General features: G+C 38.1%; 2 protein-coding genes across 2 annotated transcripts; both read right to left on the reverse strand.

Moving 5' to 3' along the window:
* Window positions 1-1,246: 1,246 nt before the first annotated feature.
* On the reverse strand, window positions 1,247-24,553 carry LOC139118858 (uncharacterized). The gene is made up of 11 exons (XM_070682373.1): window positions 24,323-24,553; window positions 17,113-17,449; window positions 14,700-14,844; window positions 10,170-10,421; window positions 8,664-9,805; window positions 8,172-8,250; window positions 7,261-7,397; window positions 6,673-6,934; window positions 5,908-6,021; window positions 5,445-5,545; window positions 1,247-4,749 (listed from the first exon to the last, which is right to left on the reverse strand). The coding sequence occupies exons 5-11, from the start codon at window positions 9,540-9,542 to the stop codon at window positions 4,561-4,563; spliced, it is 1,761 nt and encodes a 586-aa protein (XP_070538474.1). The 5' UTR covers window positions 9,543-9,805; window positions 10,170-10,421; window positions 14,700-14,844; window positions 17,113-17,449; window positions 24,323-24,553; the 3' UTR covers window positions 1,247-4,560.
* On the reverse strand, window positions 9,691-17,408 carry LOC139118081 (F-box/LRR-repeat protein 20-like). Its single transcript, XM_070681376.1, has 4 exons — window positions 17,113-17,408; window positions 14,700-14,844; window positions 10,170-10,421; window positions 9,691-9,774 (listed from the first exon to the last, which is right to left on the reverse strand). Exons 1-4 carry the CDS (start codon window positions 17,406-17,408, stop codon window positions 9,691-9,693), a joined length of 777 nt encoding a protein of 258 aa, XP_070537477.1.
* Window positions 24,554-25,240: the final 687 nt, after the last annotated feature.

Below are 25,240 nucleotides of genomic sequence, written 5' to 3' on the forward strand. Positions count from 1 at the left end.
TGGTAACAGAAATGCTAATCATCTTATTGACTAATGCCCTTGGGCGATGCAATTATGCATATTGTGTGTTGTTCCTGGGTATTGTATGGATATGCCTACAGACTGACAGTTAGCTTCAGCCAAACCGTGTTGTATAACAAAACAGCAGAGATTGCAGTCACGAACGTTGAGGGCGCTGTTGTCTCCACTTCCCTGTACTCCTGTGAAAAAGCAGAATGTCAGCCCCAAGGACCTAACTTGCAGATCCCAGAATAGCACAGCAATTCCCGATTTTGTTGTTTTATTTGCCATGGTAATAACAGATGTTTGAAATTTCTATACTCCAAAATTTCGAATTTGTGAAGAATTGACCATGTAACTCAGGCGTAACCTTCTGTGCGATTTGCAATTTTCACTCTCTTCTCTTTGCATGTCTGACATTGGCCAAGTATCATTGAAACTGTTAGGCTGAATGTAAAATACTACATCCTACAAAACAGGATCAAATTGTTGTTAAGTTTGTCATTTAAATCATGATCCCTCTGTGAAGGGACCATGCTTCAATGTTACCGCGATAGAAGCTAGAATTGTTGTATATTTTGGCTAACTGAGTCTATTCTTTGTACCAATTTCATTTTCATGTTCCAATCTCTAACCCCAAAATTCAACATTGAGTATTTAACTCATATCTGTACAGTGGGCATGTGCATACAAACTTATTTCTTGTTGAACATTTAAACCAGGACTTGCATTCATGTGACAACAAATACCATTGGCTGTCACAAACACACACATACTGTACAGGCTATGCTGGCACACAGAATTGATGTCAACTTGGCACTTCAGCATGCCATGGGAAGTAGAACAGAGAAACAGAAATCAATACGCAGAACAAAAAAATACAGAAAGGATACCTAAAACAAAGGCCATATCCATGAAAATACTTATCATTCAGAACTTTTCAAGATGATTTCAATTCTTCAGCTACCAAGATGGCCCATGGCAACAGTAACGGTCTGCTGTTCAGAGAACTATCAAAAATTAAACCAGCAAATATTTGAAGACTATAGTACGTGAGGACATGCACAGTATACGAAGAAAACTCATAGTAACAGACAGAATATACATTATGCATTCTAAAATAATCTGATAAAAAAGAAAGGAACATGTAGATGGATCACTTGAGGGGGTGCTGATGAGCTAGAGGTCTTCTAGTCCAATAAACCTCCAAGGTTTACATACAACAGTCCAAAAAAAATTAAGTCACTCTCGTTTCTAAGCAGAACTATTTATTTTACATATACCATCCTTGGTACTAGGCAAAACTTACAATCAGTTGTGATAAGCACCTGCTTTTGCATTTTTTGCTATTGTACTTTTCTTTTTTATATAATGCAAAATAGTCATGGATTTTTTCATGATGATCAAAATAACTAATTACATTTGTACAAATGAATCTACAGCTTGTGGAATTTTTAACAAATTTGAGCAAGAATTTTGTACATAGGTATAGTTGTCTTGACATACATGCTTTCCCACTGAAAAATAAGGTTAACCAAAAAAAGCTCCCTACACAGAGGGCACCCACAGATTTTAGTGAACACTGAAAAAAAAAACCATATATTAAATAGAAAGTAAAGCCCTCAGTGTACAAAATTTTGTAAGCTGCTTTTTCGATTGAAACGAAAATTTTCTGTGTACAAATTGGGGCATGAGTAAAGCATTAGTGGACACAAACCTTTGGATACGTTAAGTGTACGAATCACCTGGTTTTTGTCTGAGAGCGTTTACTGGATTCTAAACCAAACAATAATAACTCCCTAGGTCGCTTGCAATTCATAAAGATCAATTCTCTGTCCATTAATCTTTACTCTTGCAAAAAATAGCTGCAGAGTTAGAATTTTAATAGTGGGATAATTTTGAATGACACTCAAGCCCTAAAGACGTATAAACGTTAATGCTGACCAGAAAGTGTCTTTGTCAATGCTATCATGGGTAGACTCCATCATGTTACCCTTCTGTAATCAAAGTTTGGGATTTCTCAACCATGAACACTATTTATAAATTGTGGTTGGTTTGACCCATGAACAGTGGGAATGGGAAAATGCTGAGATACAATACTTGTATCTCTACTGGCACAATTTAGGGACAAGTGTACTTCACACTGGTAGAGAGAAGATCAAAATGGTCCATAATATACCGGTACCCATAGGTAATTTCTATTGAAGAAAGTGACATGCAATTGGTAAATCTAAAACCCAATCCAACAGACTAACATATCAAGTTTAGTCCATGATGAATACTAGAGAAATTATATGTCAAAAAAGTCTCTACTAACATATTTTTAGTACTCTATTTTAACAATCTTTTCTGGAAAAATACATCCAGAATCATGGAAGGCACATGGATCAAGTACTATTGCTATAATTCTGGTCTACTTTCTATCAACAACATGAACAATCACTTCAAAAAATCAAAGCGCTCATCCCCAGCATATCCCAAAGACAGATCTGGGCTGCCATTATCAACAATTGGGGTCATACCACGGATCAGTGATGAAACAGAGAATGGTAAATACTTGAAATAATCTTTGGGAAAGCACTTCTTATCAATTTGAAATCATATCATAGTATTACATATTTTACAGTTTACACAGCACTGTACAGAAGATCAAAAACAATATTTTCATTGCTTTGCAAGGAAAGGAAACTATAAACAAACAAATAAACAAACAAACTAGTAACAAAATAAAATTATACACGTACTCTAAAAGCATATGGGGTGTAAATACTTGCAAACTGTTGTCCAGTGAAAATTCAAATTCTTTGAGTACAATAAGAATATTGTTTCTCGTTCTCCAAACTTAGCATTCCAGATTTTCAGGTTATGAAAATCCCTTCATAACATGCCACGGCAAATTGAGAATACAATTGAAAAACAGTCAATTAATGATTACATTCACTTAAGACGCAAAAACTTTTTGAAACTAGTACTCTTTTGTTTCCTAAAACTTTATCAAGACTCTATCGTCAAACAAAATTTCTATTTGGTTTCGCTAGCGTCATAACAATAGATGTGCTTTCATTTTCTCTGCTTTTGCCTTGTTCCTGATCAGGAGGGTTGCGCCTCCAGGGCAGGTTTATAGACGTCCAATATCTTACAATTTTGTTCTGATCTACCACTTGTGGCGGTCATTTTCAAAGCTCTTGGAGTAAATAAATTTGTCACATTCTCATTTTTATGAAAATCGACAATTTAATTTTTATTTGTAGAGCTAACACAGGGATGGCAGCCATTTTGAATTTCAAATATCGGTAAATTTATGGTTGTTTCAATAGTACAAAAATTCGCACTGTGACCCCCGATTTTTAATCTTGATTTTCAAAGACAATGGCTGAAGTTTCCTTATGGCAAGTTTGTGCAAAAGTTTAAAGCTTTCAATTTTGAGGCAAGTACTACCTAAAAGCAGCCCATTTTGCTTTGACTTCATTTTGTTACATGGCGGTATTGGACTCCGAATATTTGGATATATGGGTGTAAAGAAGACACAGTAACTATTTTACCATTAATTACATAAACTGTTAATCAAGACATTTCAGTAATTTACTTACATTATACAGGACGTTCCTTGCCGGCACGTGAAATTTAAATTTTTACACTTCAAACACATCATTAGCAGACTCTGTACAAAGAAAATGTAATCTGACCATTTTGCTATTACTCCACGCTCTGACACATTGTCACTCTACGTAAATGACAATTCATGTCTGTAATGACATTGCTGGTAGTGCAATAAACAGCTATGTGCTACATTTATGTCTAAACAATAGAGTGATTTTTCACACAAAACAGAAGCAACAAAACAAATTCAAACCACAGCCAGTTTACACCTTTAACCTTTGAACCTCCAGACCTCAGTAAATGCCGATTCTTTTCAATAGGGTGGATGAATCCATTCAGCAAAATAGGGGTGAAAAGGTCACAGACTAAATCCTTTCTTCACGTACCTTTACATGTAAATGCATGTACATCTCTATGTAAATGTATGTTTTGCATATGGTGGATTTCTGCAACTTGTGATTTTGTCCATTTTCAGAAGAAAATGATCCTAAAATTTCTGCAGAAATTATCAAAAATTCATTGTCCAGGAGGCTAGGATGTTTAAAAATTTACTTGATATTGCTGAAAGTTTACTTGAAATTGCACTGGTCATCAGTGGCTTGTCCGAAACTTGGAGATCTCATCAAAACACTTCTTAAAATCATACCTAATATACATTCATATCAATAGTACTCTCACACATCAGAACAGAGGTATCAGAGAAAGTTGATTTTCAATAAATACCATAACATGTAAACCATAGTTGATATACAATGTATGCAAAGGGTCTTTCCATGGTGACTGCAAAAATTGGCCAAGCTTAAAGTGGCCGATAATCTTAACAATTTCAAGTAAACTTTAAGTAATTTCAAATAAATTTTGAGATGTTCCAGCCATCCAAACAGGGAACTGCAATAATTTCTGCTGTAAACTCTTAGCGGAACATCAGCATGCAGACAACGACAGGGAGCGTTTACATTCCTAAAACTTGAGTAGTTTGGGCTCCACTTGCTGTCCGTAGTAATCTCTGACTTTCAGAGTTCCTCTGCAGATGGCAACAATCTCAGCTATGAGGTCGTCGTCAATCTGGTTACAGTATTCCATGTCAATATGTCTAAGGCAGGGTGAGTAGGTGGTCGAGCGATGCGGAATGTATAAATCTTCATATTCCTGCAGAAAAAGAAAAACACAATGCAAATCAGTACTGCCGCCGATAATGATAAGGTAGTATGTACCTAAAAAATATAGTACTAATGTACAGAGTACAGCAGTACTATATTTTTTATACGGCCATATTTCTGGAGTACAAAAATTTGTTCTGCAAAACCATGAATTTCAGTCTTTGTTCAGTCTTTTGGCAGATTTCATCCCAAATATCAAATATGAATTATGTCAGCTTGAATTTGCGAAATTTGCAACTGACAAATTTTTAACCTTAAAATCACGAGACTTCTTGCACACTGAGAACTGCCATGAAGTTTAATGATTGAGTTCTGCAGCCCCAATATCAACAACAATAGCGTTCTCCCACATGGGGATTTTGATGGATGGGTCACCCTTCTGTCTAGAGGGCATTCTATTCATATGTTAATACCCATACAAAAGAATACATTTCCACAACAAAATGATATGCTAATTAAGTATTGTTATGTAAATTGGCCATCCTCTGTTTTTCCACTCTGTGTGGAACACTGAATGACATCATGGAAATCATGACCATGACCTTGGTAATAGAATGACCTAAGGTATGGAAGGGTATAAATAATTTCTTCAATCTGGTTTCTGTTCCTATCAAAAGACATACACTGAAAACAATAAAAGGAATTGTATCCCTAATGAAACTGTTTCCCTTGCTGTGACATTACCTCATCGCTTGACAGATGAGGATCGCCATTTTCCTCCAATAATTTCCTCTCTTTCAGTTTCAGACTCAGCAGGCTTTTACACCTTTTCCATCTTGGGTAATCTGAAAGAAGCAAACGATGAAAACACGAGACCTTTCGTGTAAAAATTATAAAGTTACACTGCAGTACTTAGCAACCCCCTTCAGTGCTTGACAGGCTGGGAATAGCTTGTCAAATTGCTGAAATCCCATGATCACACAGCCAGGAGGAACCAACGTGGACCGCGCTAAGCTTAATCATTGAAGGTGCATGTGCAGGGATGGAGCTGTGCAGCCAACCAGTGACTGTCAGGGCCTACTTCAGGTGTAACAAGCACTTTTAATATCTTATAAAAAAGTTGAAATAGATCCGGTGCAAATATCGCCTATATAACTACCAAACACTGCAATATATTTCATTCACTCAGTAATAAAAATCTCCTCACCTGCCACAATTGGAAGGAATGGTTTTGAGGAGATACACTTCAGTCCACAGAGTATAGCTTCCTTCAGCAGTGTACAGGACAACAGCAACGTACTGATGGCAACATCCGTCAGATCTAAAGTATCAAGAAAACAATATCACAGATACTTATTTTTTAATCTTTAAGACATATGAATGTAGCTCCTAGTGTCTTTTACTGTAATAATTCTTGAATCCTCATGTCAGGCCAGTGTGTGGCATTTAAGGCTTACCTATTTTGACCAGAAATTCTTCGTTACAACATTCATGACAGCAAAAATAAGAGTGGGAATAATTTGAACGGCAAAATTAACTGAAAAGAGCTACTAATAAGAAGTATATTCTTTGATATTTTCATGTGTAGAAGCACAACTTTACCACATGACATCACACAATACACCAAACCTTGGTTGCATAATGCTACTGTGTTGAGATTGCAACTTCTCCTCATATTCCTACAGTGCTCTTGATTCGCTGTTCATTTTCTTTCAAAGATTTAAGGCAAATTCTGTTCAATCACAAGAGAATACTAAATACAGTACCCCGATGTAAATGACAGCCCTTACAAAAATACCCCATGTGATGTTTGCCGGATAGTGATGACTGTTCAGAAGAGGCCCACATGCATCTTACTGTCCAATAGAAATCCTATAGCAATCCTATGTGACAGTTTTTGGTCCTACAGTAATCCCATACAATTACTATACAACATTTCTTTTTCTGTTGTTCCACAAATCAAACGACTCACTTGGATTCCAGCTGAGATCGATCTTCTCCAAGAGTGACAGCTGCCTCGCTATGGCAACCACCACCTCATCCTCTATGTCACCAACTCCGCATAAATTAAGATCCGTCAGCTTGGTACAATTGTCTGCTAAGCAGAGCAGCGTCTCATCACTGGTCGGACACTGGCGGATGCTGAGGCTCTTCAGGGATGTACATGACTCGACCACAGAACGTATGCCGACATCTGTCACTTCTTCACACCACGATATATCAAAATTTTGGATCTAGAATCAAAAGAAATGTAGAAATCTAAGATAATATGCACCTCAAAATTAAATACTTTATGTCAGGAAAATTATTCCCCTTCAAAAATACAGATAAATCTCAGGAACCATCATGCAAAATATGATACATGTCCTGGGCAGGCAAAAGCAACATGCTAGTGTAATTGCCCACAAATGTTAGATTAGCAGACAATACGTTACAACTCCTTTGCATACAAATATAAATGAACCCAATGTATATAATTCTGATTTGCATATATATATCAATTTACCATATTTGGGCAGGAGGCGAGCCTTACCTCAGATTTTATAGCAGTAATTCTTACCTTTGTAGCAAGATATTTACTGACTCTTTGCATGGAGGAATCAGTGATGTTAGCTTCTGCAACACACAGGTACTTGAGACAGGAGTCTGTGTTGGTCAAGAGGGGCGCCAACCCTGCATCAGATATGAAACACACACCTGGAAGGAAAGAAACACTGGCTGTTCTCTTACTAAGTACATGACCATAGATTTTATGTGTGCAGAGACTGACTGAAAAGTAATTCACGGTTTAATGTACTTTGCTTATCCCTGGCAGACTTGACTTTATGGTATCGATAACATACCTGAATGACCCCCATGGTATCACGTGCAATGGTTTAGGTATGGTATTATGACATAACAGAAAATAGCTGCAGTTCGTCATCCTTTCAACTTTAAACCCTACATAGTAAGTGAGGCCTGACTACATATAATATGTTAACATTCACAAAAAGGCTAGACAAAATAGGACTACTGTGCAGAGTACTTGAATACATCAATTAAGGCACGGTAGCTTTAATTTTTGACGATTTTTTTTCAATATTTTTGTCTTTTAAGTCAGCTACAGTTTCAAAATCTGTTGCACAAAGTATACTGCGATATTTATCTAGTCAACCTAGCCAGTGCTTGTGTAAACTGCATTGTTATTGTTGATAAAGTAATTCTGGTCTGGACTAGAATAATAAAAGTGCATTTGACACATATAGACATTGTGTTGATGAGCTAAATAGTAGATATTTAACATGAATTTGGGTGAGAGTAGGACTAGAACTTGCAATTGACATTCAAAACAAAAATCATGAAAAAATAACTGAAAGATACAGCTACTGGCCCTTTAAATAGCTTGAGAAACTTTCAAACAAACAAATAAACATCACAGCTGATGACATTTTTTAAATATTTCAAAACAAAATGAGAAATAAGGGAAGTTACCTTTAAGATCAAGATGTTCCAGATATTGACATTTGTTCAAGCAAATGATTCCGGCACTCGATAACGACTCACAGTCAATCTAATTGGTGAAGAAATAAATGGAATCAGACTTTATTATGATGTGGTTATGGAGAACACAAGAGTCAAAAACAAGTCAATTTTGCAGAGACTAATAGTGCAGCATTTTCCTGTGAACAGCAGAGGCAGGACAGCCATTATTATGCAAATTTTTCATTAGATATGCAACAAATCAAACATGATAACAGAAACTTTATCCTACCAAGATCTGTGTTCGGTTTTTTGCTAGGAAACCAAAACTGCTCAGCGTTGACTCTCAAACTATGACCATAAGCACTACTCTACGAGCCTCAATCTGATTTTTTTCACTCTCTTTTTTTTGACTGGTTTATTTTGCAACTGTACATATACATAGACACAAAGTAGTGCTGTTGCACTTGAACCCAGAGCTGAGGTTAAATAGTTTCTACTTACCAATGACAAGTACCTGAGTTCTGGTGAATTGTTGGCAATGAACTCCAAGGTGAAGTTATTGAGCAGTGGCCATGAAATGCAGAATTTTCTCATCTTCTTGTTTGCTGTGAAGAATTCCTTGAGGGCGCTGTCCGTACTGGGATGTTCCAAGGAAATGTTGCTGATATCTAACGATGTGATATTTGGCTGGAAGAGTTGTGTTTTCTTCACTGCTTGCATGTCAGAAAGTTCCTCGGCATCATCTTTGCTCGTGTCGTGTTGTGAGCTGTGCTCACTTGGGCTCGTGTTCTCAGATGCGATGGAATTTTCTCCAAGATGACTTTCTTCACCTTCAGGGTAATTGTCCACTTTCTCTGACCTGTCGTGTTTGATGTCAGTGGCTGCACTGGATTTGGAAAGACTGTTGGTAGTACTGCTTTGTTCATGTTGGGATAAGTTGGACGGTTTTCCATTAGTACTGAGAGTGTCATTGGACTGCAATGCTGTGCTTCCTGACTGCTTACCCATGGAGTCATGGATAGAAAAATCCACATCATTTACATCAACGTCATTGTCTGATCTCCCATCAGCCATCACTTCAGTTTCACCTCTCACTCCTACACCATTTGTCACTACGCAATGTTTCTCGCCAGTAACTTCTATTGCATCAGTGTCCTTTTGCGATACATCTGTTGTCATGGCAACTGCTGCAGTTTGCTCTTCCAAATACTCATTCATGGCATCACAGTTCTTGCCTGCTCCTCCCTCCACTCTCTGCTCATCTGTACACAGATCGGCAGCAATCTGACCTGCTGTCACCTCTGACCTTTCTGGTTTGGTTGTTTTATTCATTTCTCCAGTAAGTTGTGCATGACCACCATTGGTAATATCACTAGACATACCAGTTTCTTCAAGGCACGTCTTCCCGCCATCTCCATCACAGATTTTTCATCACTTGACGATTCTTCATCACTTCCGTTCTCGTCTTTCTGCTTCTTCTCCTCCAGTTTGTCTTTTATCAGCCTATGGCTCAGGACGAGGTCTGAAATCAGTCTTTCCTCCTTCCTGCTTCTATCCAACATCTCACCGTCTTGAGACACGGCAAGCTGTACGGCAGTCTCCAGGTTGTACCCTGATAAATACCACAGTATACTGGTGTCCATCTGAAACAATGTATCAACTCTGTTATTCTATTTTATCAAATAATCCATGATTTCAAAGAAACTTTGACAAATTTGGTGACTGAATGACTTGGGTCCAAAGACATGTTCAATATCAAGTACAATTGATCAATTAGGATCACTACAGGACTTTTATTTTGTCAGCCATTAATTTAAAGCAACCATTTACAAATTTTTAGAATATGTAAAGAAGAAAATTAATAGGGAAATGTATATCAGATTGAAAACATGTGCACTGACTGTGGTGGTGTATTGAGAGTCAGGCTTTGGGATTTGTACAAGACCATGATCAAATCTTCATCTGTCCCACCTCTCTGATAACCATGAATTACCCTGGGGAACTTACTTGTGTGTAGGACACATTCAGAGCCTGTAACTTGGACCCACAAAGCTTGGCCAAGTGCCGGATGCAGTTACTGGTCAGGAATCTGCATCCGGAAACGTCGACACTGTTCAAACTAGGAGCCGTCCATTCCTGGTCTGCCGCTGACTGTGATGTCCTCCTGAGGAGGGACTGCAAGTTGAAGACGTCGTCCGTTATGTCTTCATTCCATGCAATATTCAGATGGGTAAGTGATGGACAATACATCAGAAGAAACTGTGGTATAGAAAAAACAGGGTCAGAGGTCACTCCCATCATGCTTTAGAGCATTTATGTCCCTCAAAACATGGGAGTGTCTAAAAATGTAGTCCTTTATGGAAAAATTAGTAGGTCATAGGTCATTAGTGCTGCTATCAATACATATATTATGTGTGGTAGCCTGTTCTGGAAAAGACTGTTTTCCGACTGCTTTTAAAGTTTTCTCTGTCTGACAGTTTTAATTTCCATCATGATTTAGTTTTTTTATAGTTTTTTATAGTTTATCAGTCCCCCTTTTTTCTGTATGTTTTTGGTGTATGAGCTGGTTCTCGAAATAAATAAATAAATAAATAAATAAATTAAATAAAAATTATGAATGAGAAAAACTTGGTACAATGCTCTCAGTTAGTCAGTTGCTTAAAATTCTGGTGTAAGGTTGGGTTCAGAGGGCACTGTTCAGCCTGCGAAATTAACGCTGGTCCGCTGGTCCGAGACCAACAGAATCTCCGACGGACCAGCAGTTTTTCCAGACCACTGGTCCTTCGGACCAGCGCAAAATTCACACAATAATTTTGAAAATCGAATTTGTTTAGCAATGTATCCTACTATTTGTCGGTCCGATCCCCGCATGCATGAGTGTTTTTCCTAGTTTTGCTACTGGAGTACGTAAGGAATTACCAACTCTTTGGACAGAGAACGACAGCAACGACAGCTACAACTTTTTAAAAATAATTCACGCAATTGGCCAATTTCACGGGCAGGCTGTTATTTTGACCGATCACAATTCTTGATACTATAACAAAGTTTGATAGAAGGGTCATAGGTCTTGTGAGTCTGCTGTCACACGTGCGCGACCTAACTACGCTGTTGCAGATCGCCCTACCAATATGTGGCGTCTTTGGAAGGGTGTGAGCCCGTAAACAAGAAAAACAAACGACAAGGAGAAGCAAGAGTCACAAAGGGAATATGGTAGAGAAAGACGAAACCTGCAATCTTTTTCAGCCTGCATGGCAGAATGAGTTCCGCGTTTGGTTGTTATTTGATGAGTTCGAAGATGTACTGCGGCATGCTGACAAGCATACGGCGATCTCTCTGCCCATAAGGTAGCCGTCACTGCATCTACATCTACTCAGGAAAAGGAAACTGTGCTAAAGGAGGCAGATGCTGCAAATGCAGTTGCTACTGAGTGTGCTGATCAGGACACTGATGTAGAATCAGACTATGTATCTGACTTGAGCTTGGAGACTCTATAGCAGCTCTGAGGAGGATGATGAATGATGCCCATGATTTGTTTGAAATAGCTGATGGTCTAAATGAAAAACTGGAGACTTGTTCCCATATGGTAGAGATTTGAAATGAAAACTCAGACTTTTCCTCATGTTGATTGGAAATGAGGACTGAAAGAATTTTTCTCATATTAATTTGGAATGAAAACTGAAAGACTTTTCCCCCATGTTAATTTTGGAATGAAGTATAAAACCATTTTCCACAGAGATCTGAAATGAAGACTTCGTAAAGATCTGGTACGGGGTGATACCTACCTCTAGTCATGGCATATATTATTGGGCAAAAAATATTAAAATTTTAAAATATATATTTGTTCATTTATTTGTATCAATATTATATAACAACAGCAGAGTAGGAGAAACTGATAATGTACCATGTTATCAGCTATTTTCAATTGAAAGTACATTTTTGAAGGGTTTTTTATTAGTTTTTTTGTTGGACCAATATATATCAAGAAGGACCAGCAGATTCCCTTTGCTATTGGTCCTTTGGACCGTCATGCATTTCAAGTTAATTTCACACACTGGCACTGTCACTTATTAATTCAAAAAATTAATGGATATCATATTCATTTCATAAAAGGAACATCATAATTTTCAGTTGAGTAGGTGATTTTTCAAGGGAACACTGTGGCATGATATGAGCAATTTGCATAGTCAAACTGATAAACAAGGAAAAATCTGGAACTGTAGACTTTTAGATGAGGAAAAAATATCATTTAATTCTTTTACAATGAACAAGTCATTGACAATGACATAGTCCCCACTTGAAATAGGGGAGTATTAGTCTTGATGGGGCAGGTAAATGTGGTCTTTAAGAAGTATCACTGGAGTGTATATGTTAAGATCTATGGGTACATAGGTCTATGTTGTTTTTCCCAATTTGAAACACATGAGGCATGTCTAAGTTATGGTTCTAAATCGGGAAAATAGATCAGACCTCTAGCTGTATTGGCCAGCCAAGAAATACATATGTGGATAATAAATGATGTCCAAGATGTGACATCTTAAGGTCTAATATCCTATCAAAATTGGAGGGTATAGAACTTGTGGTTACTGAGTTATGCATATATATGTATAATCAAGGTAAAAAGTCATCGAGGTCACGTGACATTTTGAAAAAAAAAATATATTGCTAATTAATCCCTATATGCCAAAAATCAGACATCTAGCTCGATTCGCTTGCCCAGAATTAGATATGTGCATAATCAATGAGGTAAAGCGTGTGTTGTCATAAGGTCGCCCATCCTACTAAATATAAAGGACATAGCACTTGTGGTTACTTATTTATTGACAAAAACGTATATTTTAGGTAAAAGGTCATAGAGGTCACATGACATTTGATCAAAAAATTTCTATTCTATAGTTATCCCTATATACGAAAAATCAGACATCCAGCTCTATTGGCTTGCTCAGAATTAGATATGTGCATAATTAATGAGGTACAGTATGTGGCATCATAAGGTCTTCCATCATACCAAATATGAAGGGTGTACCACTTGTGGTTACTGAGTTATGGACTAATATGTATATTTCAGGTCAAAGGTCATTGAGGTCACGTGACATCTTGTCAAAAAAAATTGTATTGCTAAGTTATCCCTATATACCAAAAATCAGACCTCTAGCTCTATTGGCTTGCTCAAAATTAGATATGCGTATAATTAATGAGGTACAATATGTAGCATCATAAGGTGTCCCATCATACCATACATGAAGGGTGTAGCACTTGTGGTTACTGAGTTATGGACAAATATGTATATTTGAGGTCAAAGGTCACTGAGGTCACATGACAATTTGTCAAAAAAAATTGTATTGCTAAGTTATCCCTATATACCAAAAATCAGACCTCTAGCTCTATTGGCTTGCTCAAAATTAGATATGCGCATAATTAATGAGGTACAATATGTGGCGTCATAAGGTGTCCCATCATACCATTTATGAAGGTTGTAGCACTTGTGGTTACTGAGTCATGGACAAATATGTATATTTGAGGTCAAAGGTCACCGAGGTCACGTGACTTTTGTCAAAAAAATTGTATTGCTAAGTTATCCCTATATACCAAAAATCAGACCTCTAGCTCTATTGGCTTGCTCAAAATTAGATATGTGCATAATTAATGAGGTACAATATGTGGCGTCATAAGGTGTCCCATCATACCATATGTGAAGGGTGTAGCACATGTGGTTACTGAGTTATGGACAAATATGTATATTTGAGGTCAAAGGGCACCGAGGTCACGTGACATCTTGTCAAAATATCTGAGATTTCATCTTGAATGGAGGGACATGACCCAATCTGTAAGCCCCCTGGACTTCATCCGTGGGGCTAAAAACTGTGTCACCGCATCCTTTTTGCTATATGAATATGATGAGAAACTAAATTTTTATTTTACTTGGCCTTATACATGGGATTCTATGCAGAGCTGACTTATACATGGGAGTCTATGGACTGCCTTATACATGGGAGTCTATGGACTGCCTTACACATGGGAGTCTATGGACTGCCTTATACATGGGAGTCTATGGACTGCCTTATACATGGGAGTCTATGGACTGCCTTATACATGGGAGTCTATGGACAGCTGCCTTATACATGAGAGTCTATGGAGGTGGAAACTAAAAAGTCCTCTAACACGGCCAAATTTGATCGCATTGTGAAACAAATCGACGTGCATCTGTATGGGGTAGGGTACTATCCTTGTGCAAAGTTTGAAAGAAATTGACCAGGGCATGTCTGAGATATCTGCGTGAACGGACGGACGGACGGACGGACGGACGGACGGACGGACATGACCCAATCTATAAGTCCCCCTGGACTTCGTCCGTGGGGACTAAAAACCTTTATCTTACATTTCCCAGTATAGGGGTAAAATGAGGAGGGCATTGGAACTTACAGGATTACACGTAGATCAAACCATGTCCGTGAAATGGCAAATGGGGAATAACCGTTGCCCACATTGTCTGTGTGTCCATTCACATTCCAAAAGTGTGTTTGTGCATTCTCTACTCACCTGTACATGCTCATCTGTGATAGGAGGACAGGATTCCATGGTGACGGAATTCAAGTGGGTCAGAGTCTTGCAGAGGAAGTAGCACAAGTCAATGCTGATCAGGCCATCGCATCCGTCCAGGGACAGTGTCTCAATCTTTGAAGATCTGGGTGTACGGAAAATATATGGCAGGAATATGTTACATCACAAAAGCGATGATGCACTATGGCAACTCCTTCTTGAATTAATATACTGAGGGTACGTCACAGATAGTGCTTTGAAATGACATGTTATTAACCCTTTCACCCCCATTTCCCTGTCTAGAGGTCCAATTTTACCATAGAAAACAATGGAATTGGTTCAAACCATAGCAGTGAAAGGGTTACAGGACCAGTAGCTGTAAGTTTTTTTTTATTCTTTTTAACTACTTTGTTTTGCATGTCAAATGCAAGTTCTTGTTCTACTCCCCAAAGCATGGTGAAACACCAACTATTAACTATCTACCTGTAAACAGAGCATCTTTAAGTTTAAAGTGCACTGTTGTTGTTTCCATTAATGAATTCTAGTCCAGACTACTTATCAACAATAACAATGCAGTCTACACATGTACTGGCTGAGTTGACAAGCTCAACACCGTATATCTTGACATACTTGGGAGTAGAACAAGAAACTATAGTTGACTTTGAAAAACGACAATAGTGAAAAAAGATCAATATTTACAGCTACTGGCCCACTAGGTCTAATAATTCACATAATTCACATGCAGGATGTAGTAGCAACTATATTTTTTCTCTGAACTGAACCACAGTCCCGGACAATGACTGAACAAATGCACACTGAATGACACCAATATCTTTATTCATCTTTGTTTTCTGACATGAGTCAATCTTTGAACATCTGAGCATAGACATGTCCATGATCTGAGTAAGAAGGATATTACACATATAACAGTGGTGTTACATCACAAAACTGATGATGCAAAGCAACAACTGTCTGAATAAAAAAATAGCAGGTACACATATGTACATGGTGATAGGTAATCATGAAGAGCGCCCTCACATGATGAATTTTCACTTTTAATGAAATCACCTGTGTAACTCTGGATTTTTTTCTGCACACCTCTGTACACTAGCAAGTGCAATGACTATGTCCATGTTTGTTATGGACATATTCCATGATAAGACGCCACATTATGTCATAAAACCAATAATTAAACACAATTAATGACAGATACTGGCAATAATGATCCCACTATACACACAGAAGATCACATACATGCCCATTGTCACTTGCATGTGAAAATATGGCACTAGCTACTAACAGTAACATTTGACTTGGCAATGGCTTGTGATGTAGCCATGAAAGAATAGCAATTGAAATCAACCAACATGAGATACTTACAGGGAAAAAAGTCCCTGTCTGTAGACAGTTTTTTGTCATTTCTGTGTTATTTGAGAGGTCAATGACATTGTCCCGCATCTTGAAAATGCTTCAGCACAACAGGGAAGTTCACCAACAATAATTTCAATCCCACTTATTAACACCACACTCAAGAAGTGACATGAATTTTGGTATTGACAGAAACATACGCTAATGATATGCTAATGATATGTGTGATGCATGCCGTAAAGCAAGGTCATGACCTCTGCACTGCTCATATTGTACATCAACACTATTTGAATTTGTGTTGGTTTCAAGAAGATGTTTTTTTCTGGACATAAAAATTTACAATCAGAGTAATGAGCCTCAACGACAATTTTTTGAACTAACATTTTTCAACTTTTCTGGTTGGTTGCTTGTGTGGACTTCTTTTGAAGTTTGTGAAATAAATGAAGTTTGCATCCTCCTGTTTTTGTGAAAATTGAAAATTTAATTTTTTGCCTTTACTGTAAGTTAAAACTGGGTATAGCCACAGTTTTAAAAATAAATAAAATATTATTAAATTTTATGTCATTTGTTTCTCTGACCCCAAACTTTCACAAATATCCCTGACTGTTGTATTTTATTATGAAAGAAAATAGTTTAATGTTTCTTGAGGAAAGTTTTAGGAATTTAAGGTTTAAAGGTTTTAGTTTCGTGTTACCTATAACCTTAAATGCACGTATATGAGAAATCAAATTTGACTCAGATTTTGCCTTGCTGAAAAAGAGTCTGTAAAAATTTTGGAAATATTTTCCTTTAATTTAATCATGCTTCACTTGAGAATCTTGAACTTCATGTCTACCAGGGGGTAGATATTTTCATATGAGAGACTATGTTATTGAAGACAAAATTTTGTCAGTGTAATCACATCATGTACATGAACCCAAAGTGCTGTGGAAAAGATTGCCTGGACAGAATAGAAATGGTCCCAACATGTCACATGACAAATACCTTGCATCTCATTGGTTATCATCCATGGTCATGTGACTTGTACAGGTACATGTATACTTACTTTCTGAACAACTGGTGGATGTTTTCAATATCCTTGACATTGGTGAACCCAAACAGCTGTAGCTTTCTAAGATGTGGGGGAGCCAGCACACAGAGGAGCTCATCACTGACTATACTAGGGTAATTCTCTGTGAACGTCTCCAAGATGTCCTCGGATACCGATGCGTAGTGGTCAGTCTGCAACTGCCGGATGATGCCCTGCGCCCTCTCTCTGTATTCCGTATGCTTGTCATTGTGGTCGATCAGTATCTGCACTATGACCGTCTTGGCAAGGAAGTGTAGTGACAACACTGCCATCTTGGGCAATGTCCCTCAGCTTGCACACTCCATGCGGAATCCTGCATGCAAAGATGTAGAAACAAATTTCATGAACAAACTGACCATCAGATATGATGAAAACACAGCCAGGAAAAAGGCAAAATAGAGGAAGGCTTAACCCTTTCACCCCCCATTTCCCTCTCCAGAGGTCCAACTTTACCATCAGGGTTCGCACTAATGTTGGCAATTGATAGGTCCCTGAAAATGTGGGGTCCCTAAATATTTTGTGGGTTCCACATTTTATGCAACGCAACAGCACACAAACCAAACTCACCAACACGCAAATATATTAACGTCACAATGCATCAAACCATGATCAAAGCAAGTAGACCACTGTACACACGCTGTAGCCCAACTTCTAACTTGTCAGGAAGTCAGTGGGCAACATATTTTGAAGAAAGGGGAGTCAAAGGCGTAGATGCAGGCAGACCGCAAAGTAACAATGGGATCAAAGGAGAGATAGAGATCGATCGCTACAAAGCCGGCCGTGTCAGATGCATATGTGTACGATAAGAGTCCAAGGGACTCACGACTTGCGTCCAATGCAAGAAGTTTGCGTCAGGGACGCGGAATTCTGCGTTAACGCGAACCCTGACCATAGAAAACAATGGAATTGGTCCAAACTACGGTGGTGAAAGGGTTAAAGGGCATAATGGGCATGCATATTTGACGTAGTAAACAGGTTAGCTCATCAGGGGTATGTGTAAATAAATGTACAGCAATATACATGTATATATAAAGCAAGATTGCACAAACTCATGAACTGGTTGAGTATGCCTTGCTTGATGATACCACTGGCTATAGGCTGTGTTTTCTTGATCTCCATATGTTTCCATGTAGTACATTACGCATTGGACTGTGTTCTAGGATAATTGGAGGTTTTTTGGCACTAACCCTAACAGTAGCAATTCAACCAGGTCTAAAGGCTACCGCGACAAACAATTGCAACAGGATATCAATAAAGAATAAAGACAGAAACACCATACTGGATGTCCAATATGATTGAATTAACTCCAAATAATGGTCCTGGGAACCACCCAATACTGTATGGACTTCTTAACCCTAATTTTTTCTTCTATTTTGATCAACTATGTTGCTTGCCAACATAGAAGTGTACAAATATTTGCAAGAGATTCACACCTGGCACATACAAAACTGACAACTCAGGCCATGATACTGGTGCAGTGCAGGATGTTTTAGTGAAAAATAAGAACAAAAAAAGCGAAGTAAAACAATTTTCCCTTTCCAAAGACAGACTCTCTTGTAGCTGTACATAACTGAGATTTTTGTCTATGACTTCTCTAACCCCAATTCTATTTCGCAGGTCCAACAATACTGCAGTTTACAATGTGGGTCAAACCAAACTATGGTGATGAATAGGGAAGGTGACCCTCTGTTCTGTATTCTCATTTCATTGCTACATTTATCAGATTCTGACCTTTCATAACCTTGAAGAGAATCACCTGAAAGAGTGGTGCTGTCTTTAGTTTTTTGCTGACTTCACAATTTTGTTAACCTTTGAACCCTTCCTTGTGACTGATTTCTCGACATTTTGCACCAAAACCAAGAAGTTCAATACCACCTAAGCTTGTCCAAAACCATCTCCTACCAAACACAGTTCATGAAAGAATCTTTTCACCCTAGGGAGTCACTTTGCCCCAAACCATTTTGCTTCCAAATCCATATCACCTTAAAACAACTCCACTTCGCCCAAAACTGTTGCCGACCAGTATTTGCGCTGATCGCAAATGACATCATTTTTCTGTCATTGATATGCAAAAATATACGTTCGACTGCATTTTCTGCAAGAATGATGAAAATAAAACCTGCTAGTGTTACAATGGATACTAAAACTTTTTAGTCACACTCACTCATGAATATGAACTTATGGCTCAGACTGCAAGCTTCAACAACGGCTGTGCATGAACAAGGAAACCTGTCCGAATTTCAGGCAGCGGTGTCCGATGTCACACGTGTGCAGCTACATTTAGTAACAAACCTGAAAATTGCGATCAGCGCTATTCGACTGAATATGACCCTTAAATGCTCAAGGTTTCATCACCTGTCTATTCCAAAAATCTTGAATGTGAACATATTTCAAGAAACTTACGTTGCACAACAAGACAAGAGTTAGCCCTGCGAACGTCTCTCGTCTCTGCGATGCCATGGCCGGACACTTTCACCATACTATTACCCATAATGCTACAATAGCGCTGATCGCAAATGACGTCACTGTTCTCTCTCATTAATATGCATAAATAAACATTTGTCCGCATTTTCCGAATAAACGACGAAAATAAAACCTGCAAGTGTTAGAATGGCTATTTAGCGTCACACTTATTCGTATGAATTGACAACTGAGACTACAAGTTGCAACAACAGCCGCCCATACAATGAGAAAATTTGTCTGAATTTCAGCATATTTGTCCGAAAGTCGTGCGCATGCAGCTATATTTAGTAACAAACCCGAAATCGCGATCAACGCTATTACACATGTACAGGTGTACATGGTTTTGCTGACACTTTTATTCTCTTTTTCTAATTCTAGTGTTTATGGTCTCATGAAGAAGGACAGGTTTTCTGTAGCCAAAATGTCTTGACACACACAATAATGCATCAAAGTTACATGACAAAACATTAAACTGTGACCCATGTTGGTTTTGAGACAAGCCAGTACCTGGCGTGAAGCTGTTTCGGTATGAGGTGGTTGTTGGGCCGCAGTAGCATACTGTAAAACAAGTCTATTTAGCTGACATCCTTCTTTAGCTGATATAGCAAAGTGTTAAAATTCACTAATTTAAGATGCTGCTCATTTAAACTTTTGTTCATATTTACTATGCTCAAGATGTCACTTTAGCTAGATCTAATACCCGCTGATTACGATGAAAATCCAAAATTGCTAAAAACTATGCATCTTATTCAAAGTGTTTTACATTATATGGTATGAGGTTGTTCTTGAGATGATATAGTTCTGCTATGAAATAGTTTTGAGATGAAAGTGTGTGCGAGGACCTGGTTTTGGTGCTGAGTGTCTGGCCCCTTAGTATATCAATGCAATCATACTAGGGAACAGCAGAAATATTACCAGGGCTCCTAAACCTTAGCAAAAACACAACCTAGCGACTTCATCAGGTTCAAATCCCCTTTACTAGAAATCATAATCAAACAGTAGTTTGCTAAAATTGCTAAAATTACACAAATTACCGGTATATGTACGCTTTTACATGCATTGACATGTATGTGCAGATCTGTGTAAAATTTCAAAAGAACGCAGATGTACCAAAGTTTGCTTGTGAAAGGGTCAACTCTTAGAGAGTCTTGTTAAACGGTCCACCTTTCTGACTGAGAATGAATGAGGGCTATACAAACTGACCTCTAATAGCAAAAGGTTGAAACATTCACTTTATGAAACAATGCCATAAGAAGACTGAATCTGTAATTGTTTCATCCAACATGACTTTACCAAACTTCTCATCCGAAGAGAGTGGGTCGCTTTAAAACATTCTGATACTTCCGTTAGTATAACAGAGTGTACCGGTACTTCCCTCACAAAAGAAACTGCTTGAAAAGTTCAACATGAGATTGACTTTGCAATTTATCAAACATGAGTTAAGTAATTTTCCTGTCAACAGTGAGTAGAATAACCAGAAACGAATCACACTGCATAACATTTCCACTGCCCTTTGCATATAATACTTCCCTCGTAAAAACAGGAACTGTAAAATATATTTGATAGAACCGTTGATAGCCACCAATAAACATTTCATTTGTCTACTGTATATATCCTCAGCCTAAACTTCCACTCGTTGAAACGATAGTTAAGCTTCCCCCCCATTCACTCTCAACCGTTTGATATGATCCTGTATATTATATATTGTCACAGAATATGGAAGTGATTCCACTCTTTTTTTCATTCACAGTTCCTGGTGTATGGTTCAAATTACCCTGCAGTGAATATTATAGTTGTGTCTATCTGTGTGTCAGTGGCAGGAAGAAGGAAGGTACCGTTCATGTAATCAGAGTTTTGTCCGGGAGTTTTGTTTACTAATAAGTTGGTCAGTAGATATCACCAGGGTTCTGTTGTACACCAGTAAACTTCCGTTGCCCGCCATTTCTGATACCATCATACTTTCTGTGCAAAGCTCAGCTACTTGGCAAACTTTCAAAACCACTATTCACAACCCTAAGGCCAGATATTATAATTTCTGCTGTTGTCAATAATAGCATGTGGTTGGTGAATAATTTGCAATATAAAGCTGAAAATGGGCATGTGCTCAAATGTAACATAAATTAATCAAATTTTTTCAATTTGTTTAAGGTTTTTTATGATTGTGTAAGTATACAGTACCAGTAAGACTTTTACAATCAATAAATGAATGACTGACAATGATGAATTTTATGTTATTTATTTAGACAGTGGTATAATTCTGAAGGGGTTATGCTATTAATCTAAAACACCATAGCACAGAATTTCAGTATATATAAGGGAAAAAACAAACATAAAAGAAAGTAGAATGCCAGTGAGAATGTATCTAATACACCTAAAATTACAAAAAATTATTTGTTGATCACATTATTTCAGCTACAGAGCAGCTAGGAATATGAAAATACCAAGCAAACAAGATATGTGAATAACAATACATCAACTCTACAATGGGGCAGTTAGGATAGGCAAAACCAGAAGGCGCAACATACATGTATATTGTACCCTAGAGCAAAGTGCACCTGGGGACTGTTGTTTAAACACTAGTTTTTACAGTACTCTCATGCCCTACTGGTGTCTGTTGGACGCATTTTAAGGCTTGTGGAATAAATGAAGAGAAATTTACCCTTTGAGGACAGTATTTTCTCCCACCAAAAATTTTAGATCAACATTTTACCAAGTTTTATGAACTTTTCTGTAATTTTTTTGATAATTGTGGATGACATGAACACGAAATTTCATTGGCCACGGTTTTTTATCAAAATTTTGGCAAAAATCTGACAAAAATTGACAGAGGTATATTTTATTAGGGCAACAAAAATTGACTTTGGCGCTCAAAGGGTTAATGAAATTTTCACTGTCTTGTTTTTGTGAAAATTGAAAAATGAACTTTCCTCTTAAAGTTTACACATTGTAAACTGGCCATTTGGAATTTTAAATGTCAGTATTAAAATATCAGATAATTTTTTTCACTGATACAAGGCTCTGCGAAGTGACCTCCCGATCTTTACTCTCGATTAGGTGCTTTAAATAAAATACTTTGTTTGCCATCCACGTGCTGGTAGGTTTTCAGAGAAAATTATGAAAACAAACACAATGTTAACACTATTACAAATAAAAATATTATTTTTCCAAAGGAAAACAAATAAAAATTGATCCTATGTTAATACACTTGTGTTTTTTGTCTGTGTTTGTTTTTTTCCCTTGCTGGCTGGTAGGTTTCTCCAAAATCCAAGGACGGCAAACAAAGAATTTTCTTTAAATGGCCTTATAATGAAAGAGAATGATTCCACATGAAAAAATTTGAGCTAAAAAAATGAAAGGTTTGTTTTATAAGGTGCACGAAATCGGCTGGAATGGTAGTAGACAGACAAATCATTGACTCAGGTCAGAAACGTTCCTTGGTTCAAACAAATGTTGGAGATGACTGTCTTGCCGTCTGGTTCTAGTCATGCATTCTGCAAGGCCAAGTTATTGGAATACCACAGACAAATTTGGTGTCATAGGCTGGAGTCAACAACGCACAATGGATCTGGTGTCACAAGTTATGACACCTACATAATATATGGTATCTGCTATCTCTGGTGACATTACATGAATTGAATGCCATGATTCATAGCTGAAAATGTGTCTCTGTAATCATAGGGAGAACCATTTGATTCCTGGGGGTGCAGAAAATGGGCATGGCAGCAAATTTTCTCGTCAATGTGACAGCATACTTTTTCTATCGTCAGTGCTGCATCAAATTATTTTACCATATTGCAGAAGCAATGCAAATAAACTGGCACAATTTCTTTTTTCAAGCCTCAATTCATGGAATCAATTTTTTTTCTCCTTTACTTGCCGACAATTTCTTTCTCCAAAAATCCCCTCCCTCACCAAAATCAAATGGTTCTCCCCTTGAGAGGGGATGGGCCATCTTGGCTGGAAAATAAATCATGGCGGTACTGTCCCTTCTACCTCCATGGATATTGAAAGACTCTCACTTCCACAGTGCAACGTATGACCATGGAGCTCCTTTTTTAGCTCCATGGTATGACCAAGCGAGACGTCTCCATCAAATAACTTCATTGTCTACATGACGACCTCTGATTCACTGAGATGTAAACAAGTATTTGATCTAGCCTGTACTGTAGGGGAGTCATACAAATAGGTAGACTCGCTGCTGCCACATACCTCTCAGCTCCACATTTCACTATCTACCTCGTGCACCAACTCATCATCGCTTGGGATTGTGATTTATAGGTGTATATACGCCGGACAGCACGTATGACATGGAAAATTATTTGACCGTGTCTTACTCATAGAGGCTGTTTGGTGTGTATAGCAAATCTAATCACAGGCGGCTGTACCCTTAACAACCATCTGCATCTTGTAGCACAGGATCAGACACCAATTACATTTTCAATACAAGTGATCAGAGAAAAGTTGTTCTGGTATTTTCTGGGATGAATTAGAAAACTTAGTCAGGACAAATTATAAGACATGCGTCTCGCCTGTACCTCCCTCGATTGACAAAATCTGGTGGAATGTATCAGATATCAAACTAGCTCACTGATGAAATCCGTGCGGAAAGTCGTACTTTAACATGAAAATGGATGCCTCAGAAATAGCACGCCACTTTAGCCCGTTTGAAACTGGTCGGTCATTGGACCAGTGACAGAGAGAACTGCATGCACCTCGGCCTCACCTGGGTCCTGGGATTGACCTGACGTCCGGCGATCAATACTCTCTCGTTCCGGAGACCATTTCTCTAACAGATGGCAGAAATAGACTATCACTCAAAGGCCTCGATTTGATGACAATTCTTCCCTGCAATTACACAAACTTTGATGCAATGCTAGTATGGTAGCAGGGTTTGCGACTACGCGTAGAGCGAGCTGGCGTTTGTGATTCTTCTTCATAACAATTTTCGGGGCTAAAGGTTACGAGGCATGCGCTGTGAGCTAGAGGACTGGCACGTCGATAACTTCGCATCGATCTGCCGTTCATATGTACAGATATACAAACGTTCACTGGCACAGGTGCTATTTCATGTAAAAGACTGATCATGAACGGCGGCGGCTTTGATTTCGTTAATGAATTCCATTCTTTCGTCAAAAAAATCTGACCGAATACGTTTCTTTATTTGGATTTTTTTTTATTTCTCGTTCAATTACTAGAATTAGGAACTGGGCCTAATGACACTTGCTTGACGATGGTGACGTCGTTGATCGCAATGGTTGTCATGGTTACAGACGTATTACTGCCATCAGTGCACGGTATCCACACATCCATCGACTTTTAGTGACATAACTCGTCGCCGATAGTGACGAATAAAAATTCATCAAACTATAGTGGGGCATTTGTCAGTCAGGCGAATTATGGTACTATGTCATGATATATCAACTTCTACTAAAAGCCGACAACAATGACAAAAACAGGCGGCCTAAAACCACACCATCATGAACATGATCATAGCTTGGTCGGTCACAATCATCCCTAATCATCATCAGCACTGCCACGTCTTGTTTATATAGCTATCATTTCGTGATGTTAAATAGGCCTAGCCTAAGCATTGGCATGATATCGATAGGCGGTGATGATAATTTATTGAAAGCGCTCATTC

The sequence above is a fragment of the Ptychodera flava genome, chromosome 19 (genome assembly GCF_041260155.1).
Source record: "Ptychodera flava strain L36383 chromosome 19, AS_Pfla_20210202, whole genome shotgun sequence".
NCBI classification, from domain to species: domain Eukaryota; kingdom Metazoa; phylum Hemichordata; class Enteropneusta; family Ptychoderidae; genus Ptychodera; species Ptychodera flava.